We start from the raw sequence: 13,177 nt of genomic DNA, 5'->3' as shown, positions 1-13,177 counted from the left end.
AAAGAGAGAGAGAGAGAGAGAGAGAGAGAGAGAGAGAGAGAGAGAGAGAGAGAGAGTCAATGACTATAAGAATCCACTATTTGATAAGCTTTTGAATAAGAACTCACTATTTAACAAAAATTTCTGGGAAAACTGGAAAACAGTATGGTACAGAAATTAGGCACAGACCAGTATCTCACACCCTATGCCAAGAAAAGGTTGAAATGAGTTCATAATTCAGACACCAAAGATGATACTATAAGCAAATTAGGAAAGCAAGGGATAGTTTATCTATCAGATCTTTGGGGAAAAGAGGAATTTACAAACAAGAACCAGAGAACATTATGAAACATAAAATGGATAATTTTGATTACATGTGATTAAAAAATTTTTTGCACACACAAAAACAAAGCAGCCAAGAGAAGCAGAAAACTGGACAACAATTTTTATAGCTAGTGTTTCTGATAAAGGCCTCTCATTTGTAAAATATATAGAAAACTAAGTCAAATTTATAAGAATACAAGTTATTCCTCAACTGATAAGTGGTCACAAGGTATGAACAGACAATTTTCAAATGAAGAACTATCCATAGACATATGAAAAAAATGCTCTAAACACTAGAGATCAAATTAAAACAACTCTAAAGTACCACCTTACACATATCAGACTGGCTACGAGGATAGGAAAAAATCCTAATAAATGTTGGAGGGGATGTGGGAAAACAATTGCACTGATGGTGGAGTTGTGAACTGATCCAAGCATTCTGGAGAACAATTCAGAACAATGCCCAAAGGGCCATAAAACTGTGCATACTCTGAACCAGCTGACTCTCTACTGGGACATATCCCAGAGAAATCATAAAAGAGGGGAAAGGATCCACATGTACAAAGATGTTTGTAGCAGTTCTTTTTGTAGTGGCAAGGAACAGAAAAGTGAGTAGATGCCCATCAGCTGGAGAATGGCTGAATAAGTTATTGTCTATGAAGGTAATGGAATATTATTGTTCCATAAGAAACCACCAGCAGGATGATTTCAGAGAGGCCTGGAGAGACTTGCATGAACGGATGCTGAGTGAAGTGAGCAGAACCAGGAGATCCTTGTACACAGTAACAGCAAGATTGTGTGATGATCAATCATGATAGACTTGACTTTTCTCAGCAATACAGTGATCCAAGACAATTCCAACAATTTCAGAGTGGAAAATGTCATCCCACATCCAGAGTGAGACCTTTTTCTTTCCTGTGCTTTTTCCCTTTTGTTCTGATTTTTTTCACAACCTGATGAATAAGGAAATATGGCTAAAATATGGCCTCTTAGAGAATCAGACGGGACCAGCGCCCCCTCCTTTTACTGAGGAGGACACGGATGCATCCCGGAGAGGGGTCACACAGCCCGGGGGTCACTGCACGCTTGCTCTAGACTTGGAAGGCTTTCCAAAGGCCATCGCATTTACCCGGCTCATTCTGCAGATGATCAAGGCTCAGGGAGGCAAGCTGAATTATCAGCAGCCCTGTCTCCTTATTTCCCACCTCCGCTCACCCATCTGGGCTGTGCTGGTCACCACCAGGTACCTGGAGAATGGGAGCAGACACCCCACACGGGGGGGGGGGGGGGCAGGACAGCGGCCCATCCTCGAACATGGGGCGGGGGAGGGGGGACCGGGCTGGTCACAGGGAGAGGGCATGCTCCATCACCGGACGCCCTCTCCACGGCAGGAGAGAGGAGGAAGGCCTCGGCACGTGAGAGACTGACCAGAAGCCAGGACTAGCAGCCAAGCAGGGTGGCCACACGCAGAGCAAACGAGGGGGAGATTGTGGAGCAAAACAGAGGGAAAAAGTCAAGCCTGGGCCAGAGACACAAGGGACCCCCGAGGCCACACAGGAGAGTCCCCCCATTCTACAGTGAAGGCTGGGGGAGGGAAAGTGATGTGCTCAGTGTCACCGAGACGGGAACTGCCGGAAATGCAAGGTCGACATTCTCTCATGGAACTAACGGCGCTACACAGGACACTGAAGGTGTGGTTGGTCTGACAGGCGACCCCATTGCATGGCCCAGGCTCCTGGGGACAGAGACCCTGTAAGATGTCCCGGGGAGAAGCTCTGATGGACGGAGCGGGGACACGGATGGGCCAGTCTCCTTCTCCTCAGGGCCGAGGCAGCCTCAGACTTCCAGGGACAGGCTCAGAGAAAGATGCCAAGGCACATCCTTCCAATTCCATTTAAAGCAGAGAAAACTGAGCATCCACGCCACATGGCCTTTCCAAATAGGGAGGCAGTCTGGAAGGAGCCCTGCCACTGTCCTCCCTCCCTCCCTCCACCCCCATCCTCTATCCTCCCTTCCTCCTTTATCCCTCCTCCCCATCCTCCTCTCCTTCTTCACCCCCCCCCCCATCCCATCCCCATCCTTGACAGCAGAACTTCTGAGACCTGGAGGAGGGTGCCACCTGCTGGCCGCGGGGGGTCGCGCTGCCTGTGCCTCCTGGGTATGAGCGGCCCCCCAATAAGTGACCGGCAGGAAGCCCTGGATTTTGCTAGGAGACCTCGTTCCGAAATCCCTGCTCTCAGCCCAGCCTCTGCCCTGGTGGAGCCCTGGCCTGGGCTGGCCCCCGCCTCCCCCCACAGCCCACAAGTGACTCAGGGGCGGCCCCAGGCCCAGCTCCTTGTTCCGCACTCACCAGATCTTGTCTTGTGATTTTTAAAAAACATTAATTTGAAATTTTTTTCAAATCCTGAACTCCAAATGGTCTCCCTCCCCCCGGCCTCCCTCTGCCCATCGCGAAGGCAAGCGATCTGATGCCCTTTACACACGGGACGGTGCGAAGAGAACTCCCGTAACAGTCACTGGCCCGTGTGGGACTGGGAGAAATCTGAATTGGACGTAATCTGGGGCCGCCCGGGGCTGGAAAGTCCCAGGAAAGCTCCACTAGGAGGCAGAGTGAAGGTACTTATGCAGGATGTGGCAAAATTCGTGATTTCTCCCAATCCCGGAGCTTTTTTTTTTTTTTTTTTTTTTTTTGCTGAGGTGATTGGGGTTAAGCCTAGGGAGTTTATGCGCCTGAGGCCGGATTTGAACTCGGGTCCTCCTGGGCAGATGTTCAGGGCTGGGGCTCTATCCACTGCGCCCCCTAGCTGCCTCTAATCCCAGGGCTCTTAGCCTTGGGTGTCCTGGGCTCCTGGGGCAGTGGCTGGGGCAGCCCTTGGACCCCAGGATTAAAAAGAAAACCGATTCTATGGAGCCAGCTAGCTAAATATTTCTTAAAAGTTCCAATCACTTGCTGTCTGGGGGGGGGAGGGGGGAGGGAGGGAAAAAACTGGGAGCCCAAGACTTGGCAAGGGCGCATGTGGAAAGCTCTTTGCATGAGTTTTGAAAAGAAAGCGCGATTATTGAAAAGTAAAAACCAGAAGTCCAAGGCCGGGCTGAGCGCCTCTGGCCTGCAGGCTCAGCGCAGGCACACACGTCTGGGGCACAAATGCAGGTGCCAGAGTCCCTGGCACAGCGATCCCTCAGCAAGTGCTGACCAGTGCCAGGCACATGGAAGAACAAGGTCCCCGTCCTAAAGGATCCGACAGAGCTGGAGTTCCGCCTCAATCTGTTCATCTACAGATGGGGGGCTGGACAGGATGGCCCTGGAGCCCCCCTCCGGCTGCAGGCCAGGGCCACGAGGCAGAACACAAACCCTCCCTGCCTGCAGAAGCCTGTGCTGGGCCAGGAGGCACACGGGCCACGGGCAAGAGGAGGAAGGAACACCCTCAGGAGAGGGGGCGGCGAGAGCCGGTCCTGGGCTGAGTCCGGAAGGAAGCTGCCCACTCCAAGAGGCAGACGGGACCTCCGGGCCTGCAGGTGCCCGGGCAAAGGCCCAGAGACCCCAGGAGGAAGGTCAAACTCAGCTGCCTCTTGGAGTACTTTCCCAACACTGCAGTTTGACCCTCATAGCCACTGGGGGGGTGTGCTGAGGCAGGCAGAGGTTAAGGGGTCTGTCCCCCATTCCTCATGAGAGCATGGGAGGCCAAATCTGAATTCTGGGCCCCGGCTCCACCCACTGCACCGCCTGGCGCCAGGCCTCTCCTCTGACTGGAGCACAGACACCTGGGCTGCAGGGCCCTGAGAGATCAAAGGAAGAGGCCCAGAAAGATGGCGGCGGCCGCTCTTTCCTCCCGGGGCTGACTGTGCTGGTCCTAGCGGGCATCAGACCACTTGTTATCATGCCGGTATTACCGCGCCATGAGAAAGGAGGCGATGGAGGACCGGCAGGGTCCGAGGCGGGAGCGGGAAGTGCCGCGATTGCTCCATTGAAGAGAAAACACCGTGAGCGACTTGAGAACTTCATTAGCACAAGGAGCAAGCTGGAGCTCAGAAGGCTGGAGAGCAAGCCCAGGTTCCTCTGGAGAGGGAACGGACCCGAAAGGCCGAGAGGGCACGGCCACTGGGGGCACTGGACTTGCCAGAATATAGAGGGATGGAGCGAGGAAGGTCTTGTTCAGGGTATTCTACATTTGCTGAATGGAAAGGGGGAGGGGTAGTGTAAGAGTGTCCAAGACAAGAGTTGAACTCAGGCCTTCTGGCTCCCAGGGCCGTCCCCAGGCCCCCATCTACTCTGCCACGATGGGGTCCCGCTGGCCCCTGCTCTCTTTCATCCGCCATCTTGTTCAAGTCCCTCCTAAAGTGGGAGGCCCAGCATGGAACTGAGCCTCCTGGTAGGACACCCGGCACCCAGGCCTCAGGGCCACTCATGGACGGACCAGAGGGCACGTAGGGGCTTTCCCACCGGCTCTGGACGAGTTCCATCCCTCACCAGGGCTTGGGAAGTTGGCGTTCTCAGGGCAGCGGATGAACCCTCATTGGTTCCTGTTCATCCAGTTCCCGACCCCATCCTCCAGCCCCCCCACCCCACCCCAGCCATCCTCTCCCACCTCCCCAGCCTTCACCGCCTTGAGCCCTGAGTATCCGGGACCTGGTCCAGCCACCAGTCATGTTGGGTCCACCCTCAATCTGGTGCCTTCGGACCTGAGCTCCACCCTTCCTTGAGGGCAGGCCCTTAGGCTGCTTGCCCAATGCATGGCACACAGTAAGCACGTAATCAATACTTTCCCATTCATTCATTCATTCATTCATAGTGGAGGGCTGAACACCCAAGGCTCCCCTGAGAAAATAAAGGCGGACCCTAAGGTTCCCCATGTCTCCTACACTCTAGGCCAGAAGCCCCTCTAGAGCTGCTCCTCTTGTTCCAGGCCCAGATTTGGTCCCCTGACCTCCCCAAGGCTGCCCCAGGGGGCTAGTCCCATTGACTGTGGCCCTTCATCTCCCTCTTCTCTTTCCTTGATATGGTGTAGCCCCGTTGGTCCCCCTTCTTACCTCCCTTCCCAGCTAAGCCCCAAGAGTCATTGCTTAGTGCTATCTCATCACCGCAGCCATCCTGGATCACTGGGCACGTCTACTGAATCTAAGCTCTTCAGATGCCCATCAGGGTCCAGCTGGGGGGCTCCAGCCCCACTGCCCTGGAACCTCCGTGGTACCACCCGGAGTCCGCTTCCTCCTCAGCCTGACTCAGAGGCTCTCTGGCTTTCTACAAGGCTCAGCCCAAAGGCCACCTCCCCCTCCTCCCAGCACAGAGCCCTCCCTTCCTGCCCAGAAATTACTTCATGTGCGGCAGAGCACAGGGCCTGGCCCAGCACAGATGTCTAAGACATTTCTGTGGATTTGAACGTCTACCTTCCTAGATGGCCTGCCTAGATGGCAGAAGTAACGGGAACCTGGCCCCCTTGTTCCATGGGCTGGCCCGGCCTCCCTGCTTGATGTCATCCTCCAAGTCATGAGCACCTCGTCAGTGGCCATCCGAGTCCCCAAGGCACCGAAGGCCCAGGACAGATCCCCATGGATCCTCAAGAGTCCTCTCTCAGGAAGACCCATTAGTGAGTCACTGGTGTTTGAGACACATTCTGCGCTGCTCTACCTGGACCTGAACCTGGCTCATGCACCCCGCACAGAGTCTGGAAGGCCCTTGGGACGGCACTGGCTCTCTTCTGGAGCAAAGGTCACCTGGGATTTCTTTCCCAGTCTAAGGTAGGTAGCTGAAAGCTAAACAGTCCCAAGCTCCTCAGGGTCCTTATCCTGTACCTCGAGAGCTCCACTTATCCGAACACAGGGTGACGAGAGATCCAGATGAAACCCTTACAGTAAAGCCAAGCAAGGGGGCAAAGAGGAAAACCTCTTGGGTCCTGGGAGTGCGGGGAGATGCCTGAGGACTCGGGCACAGGCACCCCGGGGCAGGACAACGAGCTGTCACAGTCTCCACACAGAGCCCTTCACACCCTGTGAGCCCTTCCGGGTGTCTGCGAGCCGTGGTCAGAGGCCGGGGACTCGGGACCCCTGCGGCTTCCTCCAGTCAGAGTACAACTTGGAAAAGTCCATCCACTTCTACCAGTGGGGCCTCTCTTTCCACTGGGCAAGTGGACCCTCCAATAGGCTGCTACTAATGCTAAAAATACCCTTTAAAGGGGCCTACACAGAAAATTCAGGGAGCAGGAATTCCAGGCTCACTGCAAAGACTGGGTGAGACAGCAAGAGCCTGACTAGGACAGAGCACTTTTTTCCTGCTAAAAGGCGCCTTTGTTCCCCTAACCACCCAAGGGCACACACACTGGGTGCACAGAGCATCCAGGACTCCTCACTCACCCAAAGTATCGGAATCATTTTCCACTGTCTCGTTCACCTTCCTGGCAACTCTGGCAACGGCTTCTCCCATTTTCTTCAGCATGCAGACACAGTCCTTTCTGACAGAGAAGCGCCACCAACGGGGCGTCCGGGAGGGAGATGGGGGGACCTGCCACCGAAGAAAAAAGAGAAGGCAGTGGGGATCGAGTGCTCCGCAGCAACTAGAACCCACACTGGGCCCACACTGTGGAGGGCCGCCCCCCACGGGGACGTACACACAGGCCGGCGGCCAGCAAGGGTCCCCAGGATGGTCCTGCAGCCACTCACCTGGGCCCTGGGGAGTCCAGAGCCTCAAGTGACCATCCACATCATCCCACTGCTCTCGCTGGGGAGGCGAGGAGCAAGTCAGGTCGTACCTGTCTGCTGAGAGAGGCAACAAATGGTGATCTCACCAGCGCTCGGAGCCAGGGGTGAAACCTGAGACGGGAAGATGAGAGCGGGGGCTGTGAGCGCCCTGGGGTGCGGGCTCTGAATCACCTGGCTGCTAATTCTAGGACTGGAGCCAGGCTGGCTGAGCAGGGCACACCTCGGTGACTTCCAGGGTGTGGACAGGAAGGTCACTGGGATGAAATGGGATTCTCAGCCCCTCCGCAGGACGTGCATTTGGGGCAAGGCTCAATCCACTCCACCTTCTCACCAGGACTGTCTCTGGCACCAGAACAGCCCCTCTCTACCCATCTGAGCCTGACTCCTTTAAAGTATCCAATCTTCCTTTAAAAAAAAATGCAAACATCTGAGTGCAAGCTTCAGGCCATAACTAGTCATTAACCCTGTCACTGGCTTCTAAATTTGGCAAGACCCCTCCAGAAGCCTCAGGAGAATGGGCCACAGACCATGAAAATCGCCAACAGATAAAGGGGGAGGAGGGAGGAAAAGTGCAAGGCTGCAGAAATAAATGCTTCCCAAGAGCAGCCCAGGCCTGGGTTCTCGGCCTCAAACCAAGGGATTAGGAGAAGGAGGCCAAAAGGAAACACCCGTGAGCGGCATCCAGCCCTCCCCCAAGGGGCAGCCCAGTCACTGAGAGCAGCCGAGCTAAGCCATACACAACGGACTCTGGAGATGCTGGGGGTTCTGTTCCAGGCCACCACAATGAAGAGAATATCGCAATAAAGCAAGCCACAAGATTCTTGTTTGGTTTCCCGGTGCCTATAAAAGTTAGGTTTACACTAAAGTGTGGAGGTATTAAGTGTGCTACAGCAGTTTGTCTAAAACACAACGTAATTAAAAAATACTTTTCTGGATGGCACCTATTTCACCTCCGTCAGAGTGCTTGCTGTCTCGGGGAGGGTGGAGATAAAGGAAGGAAGAAGATGCAAAGTCTTAATAAAAGTGAATGTTGATGTTTAACAGATGTTGGACTGCTTGCTATCTAGGGAAAGGGAGGGATTGGGACACAAAGTCTGCTAGGGCTAATGTCGAATAACTGCCCATGCATGTTTTGAAAAATAAAAAGCTTTAATAAAGAGGGAAAACAAGGAAAAAACGAATGTTGAAAACCATCTTTCCATGTATTTGGAAAAATAAAAACTATTTAAAATTTTTTAAAATCCTTTTTTGCTTAAAAAAAAAAAAAAAAAAAAGGTAACCATCACCTAAGCCTCCATCGAGCGGTAATTTTGCCAGGGCAGGTCCTGCCTCCATGCTGAGCAGAGTGCGGGCGGCCGAAGGCTGGAGCGACTATGACTCCTTCAAACAGGGCAACAATGAAGTCTGCTGCCTCCATGGACTCCTCCTTTCACTTGAACACTTGGACGCCTTGTAGAGCAATTAATCGGCCTAATTTCAATATTGCTGCTTTTCAGGGAACGGCCAGTGGGTGGAGCAGTCAGAACTCACATTTATCAACTACGTTTGCCATGTTCCGTGGCTGTGGTTTATGGCCCCCCAAAACAATACAACAGTAACACTGAAGATCACTGATCACCGTAAGAAATACACGAGGAGGAGGAGGATGGGGTGATGACACAAGAGTCTGAAATATTGCAACAATGACCAAAATTAGAAAGACGCAACGTGAGCACACGTTGTTGGAAAGGGCACCGCTGGATCTGCTGAACCCAGGGTTGCCACAAACCTTCAATTTGTTTTTTTTTAAAGCAATATCTGAGAAGGATAATAAAACAAAGGGCAATAAAAGAGGTACGCCTCGCGGCTGTTTGGTCATCTCAATCTTGTCTGACTCTGTGTGACCCCATTTTCTTGACAGAGATACTGGAGCATTTGCCAATTCCTTCTCCAGCTCATTTTACAGATGAGGAAACTGAGGCAAGCAGGGCTAAGTGACGTGCCCAGGGTCACACAGCTGGGAAGTGTCTGAGGCCAGATTTGTACTCAGGGACACGAGTCCTCCTGACTCCAGGCCCAGCGCTCTACCCCCCTGTGCCACCTGGCTGCCCAAGCACAGAACCCAGTAAATGCCAGGTGCTGTGCTAAGAGCCTTACAACACCACCTCACTTTATCTTCACAAAACCGGTTATTATATTCCCATCCTACAGACAAGGTAATGAGGCAGACAAAGGTGAAGTGACCGTCACACAGCCAGAAAAGTCTGAGGCCCAATGCTCCAAGCCCACCCCCTGCTCCTCCCCTCGTCCCCCCTGGAAACTTTCCCAGGATGGAACCTTGGACCACAGTGTCAATGGGGACCACCTGGTGTGAGGCAAAAGCTCCAAACTCCTGGGGCCCCTGCCAAGAATAAAAGAGTGCTAAGGTTCTCTGCGCAGCATCCACGGTCCTCACAACACGTCTCCATCTCACCGACCCCTGGGATCCCTTCGTGCAGCCAGACTGGACTGACCTGCCCGTTTCTTCCTGGCCCCTCCCATGAGCCTTTGCTGTGGCTGTTCTTGGGTCTCCTTCCCCGCCCTTCAAAGTCCGGCTCTGAGGTCCCCTCCCCTGACCCCCCACAAAGAACGGCCTCCCCTGGCCAGCCCCCGTGGGGTCTGATGTCATAACTCTCTAATCCATCTCTCAGGGCCCGAGTCCTCGATGAAGGGGGCCTGCTGCCTCAGAATCAGGAGACAGGACGTCCTCCCCCCCCCCCCCCCCCCGGGGCCTCCAGGGCCCCACAGCTTCTGACCCAAGTTCAGCCGGGCCTTCCCTGCGGCCTTCTCTCCCCAGTTTCGTCGCCGAGTTCCCCAGGAACCTCCACTTGGAGGAAGCGCTCAGGCCATGACTCACTCCTTCACTGCCCTGACCCTCCGGCCCCCTCCCTTTGAGGGTGGGCTTCTCCCTGTTCACTGTAAGCTCCTGGGGGGCGGGGCCCTTCCTAAAAGCTCACTGCCTGGAGTCATGCGTCCCTTGTATTCTGCCCTAGCCTCCCTTCCCTGACGCCCCTCAGACACGCTGCCCCTTGGTCCTGAGACAGCATCCGGACTGTGTAGGAACGTGTTCTGCCCTGACATCACTGTCCATCCCAGCCTCTCTGCTCTGCTCTTAGAGGATGGGGGACCCTTTGGCTCCAGAGGCCAGCCCATCTCTGGGGGTCCTAGTCCCCCCCCAGATCCCCCGGGGGACCATGCCCTCGGCCTCCCCTGGACAGGCTCTTTTCCTGGCTGCCTTCAAAAAGACCCCCGCCCTTCCCCAGACGAACGGGCCCCTCACTCCTGACCTGTAGTCTGCAGCCCAGCCCGACACCAGAAATCCGCGGTCCTCTTTCCCAGTTCAAAAGAGAAGTCTGCACCTGTCTGGCCGTCTGAATTCTGGTCTAATGATCAAAGTGCTGCATGGAACGAGAGGTCCCGAGCTCACATCCCAAGCTGATGGTAGTACCTGTCCTCGGGCACAGACCTCACTGGTTTCCTCGCTGGAAACTCTAGTTTCCTGGATAAGGGACTTGAGGGCTAAATAACTAGGCAGGATCTGAACTCAGGACTTCCCGACTTGGGGCCCACTACTAGAGCAGCAGCTGCAGAGAGCCCCACCAAGAACTCCCAGCCCAAGTATTCTGCAGACATATGCACTCACTCACCCACAGCAGGCCCACCCCTTCAGGCCACAGCACCTGGGGAAGGCCCTCCTTTGGGGCACACTCTGGGGGGCCCCTGCAGGAGCCTTCTCGCCCTGGCCTTCAATGCCCTGCTCGGGACTCCTGCTCTGCCCCGCCCTCTCCTCCACACTCCCCTCTCCCCTCGGGGGCTCACTCCGGTGTCTCACGTGCTGCCTTCCTCTCATTCCACTGAAAGCTTCTAGAGGGTAGGACCTGCCTCATTGGTTCCGCCCCTAGGGGCGGGGCCAGGACTAGGGGCGGGGCCCTAGGAGACTCTGCATCCCAGGGCCCTGCCTCCAATAGGTGCTTGTCAAACATCTGGCCAATGGGCTTCGGGGCTTTCACAGTGTAGGACTGTGAGGAAGGGGCAGAAAATCCAGGCTCTCAGGTCTGCTGCCAAGGGCAGAGGCCCTTAATCCGGGGTCGGAGAGCTGCTTTAAAAAGTCTGATTCCACCTAATTGGGCTCCCTTGTAATCTTCTCTTCACGCACGTACAACGAGAAGGGCGCTCCGGCCTCCAGACTGGCCCACAGGCACCGCGGAGCCGCCTCCGCCTGGCAGGGAGCCTCAGCTGCTCGCCCTCCCGCCGCCCCTGGCCAGCAGCTGCTCGCATATTCAGTTACGGCTGGGGAACTTGAGCCCGGCGGCCTCTGGGAAACCCCGGCAGCCGCGGACTCGCTGCGGGAAGGCAGCGTTTTTGTGAGACCGTTCCCAGAGTCTAAGCAAAGGGGCCCCCCTGAGCTGCCTCAGTTTCTCAGGCCCAGGAACGGGACTCAAGGGTTCCCACGTGCCCGAAGCGCCTGCCCCACGAGCGTTTCCAGGGCTCCGGCGCCCCTTCAGACCAGCCCCAGCCGCAGTCCGAGACAAAGGCCCCACAACTCAACAGCACAAGGCCTGGTCCCGGCCTTTCTGCCCCTGCTGGGGGGGCCAAGCACGAGCCAGGGTGGGCCTCAGTGTTAGGGGCGTCAGAGAAGCCCGCGGCGTTCACAATCCTCTCTGCAACGCCCAAGTAAACAGGCCGGATCACAAAGCAAACCAATTAAGGTGAAACAATTATCAGCGTTTTAAAGAGTCCGGAGACCGGGGGCAGCGCTAGCAGGAAGGCGGAGACGGCGCTGTGAGGTTTGCTATCTATAGTCGTTGGATCCGCACAACAATCCTGGGGGCTTGGGCCCATTACGGTCCATCAGACGGAGGAAAAAACCGAGGCAGGCCAAGTGACCTGTCCTACAGCCGGGACATTGGATGACCCTGGCCAAGCCCCTTCCTCGGAGCCTCAGTTTCTCCACCTGTCAATTGAGGAAGGTCCCTCGTTCCAAATCTGGAGCGCAGCCTGCGGCGGTGCGGAGCCCCGCCCCCCATCCACTCTTCCCCTTCACCCCCGGCTCGCACCCCGGTATGGTTCCACCCTGGATCGACCCGCCCCCCAGGCTCCCGAGTCCGGCAGCTAGGCTTGGGGCGGAGCCATCGCGGAGGTGGAGCGTAGATGGCGATGGGAGGTGTTCCCCAAACAATAGTTCCGCCCCCAGAGGCGGGGTCACGACTAGGGGCGGGGCCCTGCGAGCAGTCTTCCTTCTCCCTCTCCATTACCCCTCCCCCTCCCCCTCCCCGAGGTCTCCTCTCGGTATTGCGTCACGCGGCGCTTCCCTTTCTTCCTCTTTCTCTTTTTTTTTTAAACCCGGGACACAGAGAGGGGCTGCCCGCCGGAGGCTGCCTTCTCCTCCACTTACAGCAAGACTGGCTCCGGCCCCCAGTGACCGATGTGCCGCACTTCGGCTCGCGACACCCGCCGCCCGCCCCCTGCTCCGGAGCCGGCGGGAGGGCGGGGAAGGGGGCGGGGCATGCGCGAGTTTGGGCGTGCGCAGCCGATTCCTGCCAATCCGCGACTGCGAGAAACGCAAGAGGCCCACCTCTAATCCCCGAGCGGCCAATCAAAACTCTCCAGCTCCACCTGGGTTGGAAGAGAAAGGGACCGAGGGAGAAAACGGTGCGCGCGCTCCCTCCGATCCCTCCCCCTCTCGCTAAAGAATCTCCTCTGGCGCCTCCCAGGCCGGGGGGAAGGGGAGGGGGAAAAGCTGGTTGGGACTGTGGGGTGGGGGGAAAGAAGGAAGGGGCATGGTGACTGTGTGGAAGGAGGGGTCCATGGATAGGAGGAAGGAGGAAGGGACAAATAGAGGGATGGAGGACGGGTGGGTGCAGGAAGGGATGGGTGAAGAAGTGAAGGAGGGAGAAAGGAAGGGGGGTAGGGGGCGGACAGAGGGATGATATTAAGCGCTTTCCACTCCCTTTCTCAAGAAGGTGACATTCTGACGGGAGGAGAACACACGGGGCTTCCGCGGCTCCAATGGCAGCATCCCCAGCGTCTGAAGGCTTGCAGCGCTGCAGCGCGTGGCTGTGATGAACACAACCGTTTTGTAAAAGGGGGGGCAGACGGGAGAGGGTAACGTCAGGGCTCCAAGACTGCTCTCTGCTCTGCCCCCTAGGGTCCAGTGAAGCGC

General features: G+C 56.0%; 1 protein-coding gene across 5 annotated transcripts in view; it reads right to left on the bottom strand.

Moving 5' to 3' along the window:
• Window positions 1-12,497, bottom strand: part of LRRC20 (leucine rich repeat containing 20) — a 45,346-nt gene extending 32,849 nt beyond the window's left edge. For 2 of the 5 annotated variants that reach the window (XR_012487146.1, XM_074296532.1), the window contains exons 1-2: window positions 12,410-12,491; window positions 6,652-6,799 (exon numbers count right to left, since the gene is read on the bottom strand). Coding sequence is in view for 4 of the 5 variants with exons in the window: in XM_074296532.1 (XP_074152633.1) it covers window positions 6,652-6,733 (82 nt within the window). In the remaining variant the exon portion in view is untranslated. Of the gene's footprint in view, window positions 1-6,651; window positions 6,800-6,957; window positions 7,108-8,282; window positions 9,540-12,409 lie in introns of those variants that run through there. The other 3 variants (XM_074296533.1, XM_074296535.1, XM_074296534.1) reach the window with 3 other exon arrangements.
• Between the last annotated feature and the right edge of the window lie 680 nt (window positions 12,498-13,177).

This window comes from Sminthopsis crassicaudata, chromosome 2 (genome assembly GCF_048593235.1).
Source record: "Sminthopsis crassicaudata isolate SCR6 chromosome 2, ASM4859323v1, whole genome shotgun sequence".
Classification (NCBI taxonomy): domain Eukaryota; kingdom Metazoa; phylum Chordata; class Mammalia; order Dasyuromorphia; family Dasyuridae; genus Sminthopsis; species Sminthopsis crassicaudata.
This window is presented reverse-complemented; position numbering and strand designations above follow the sequence as displayed.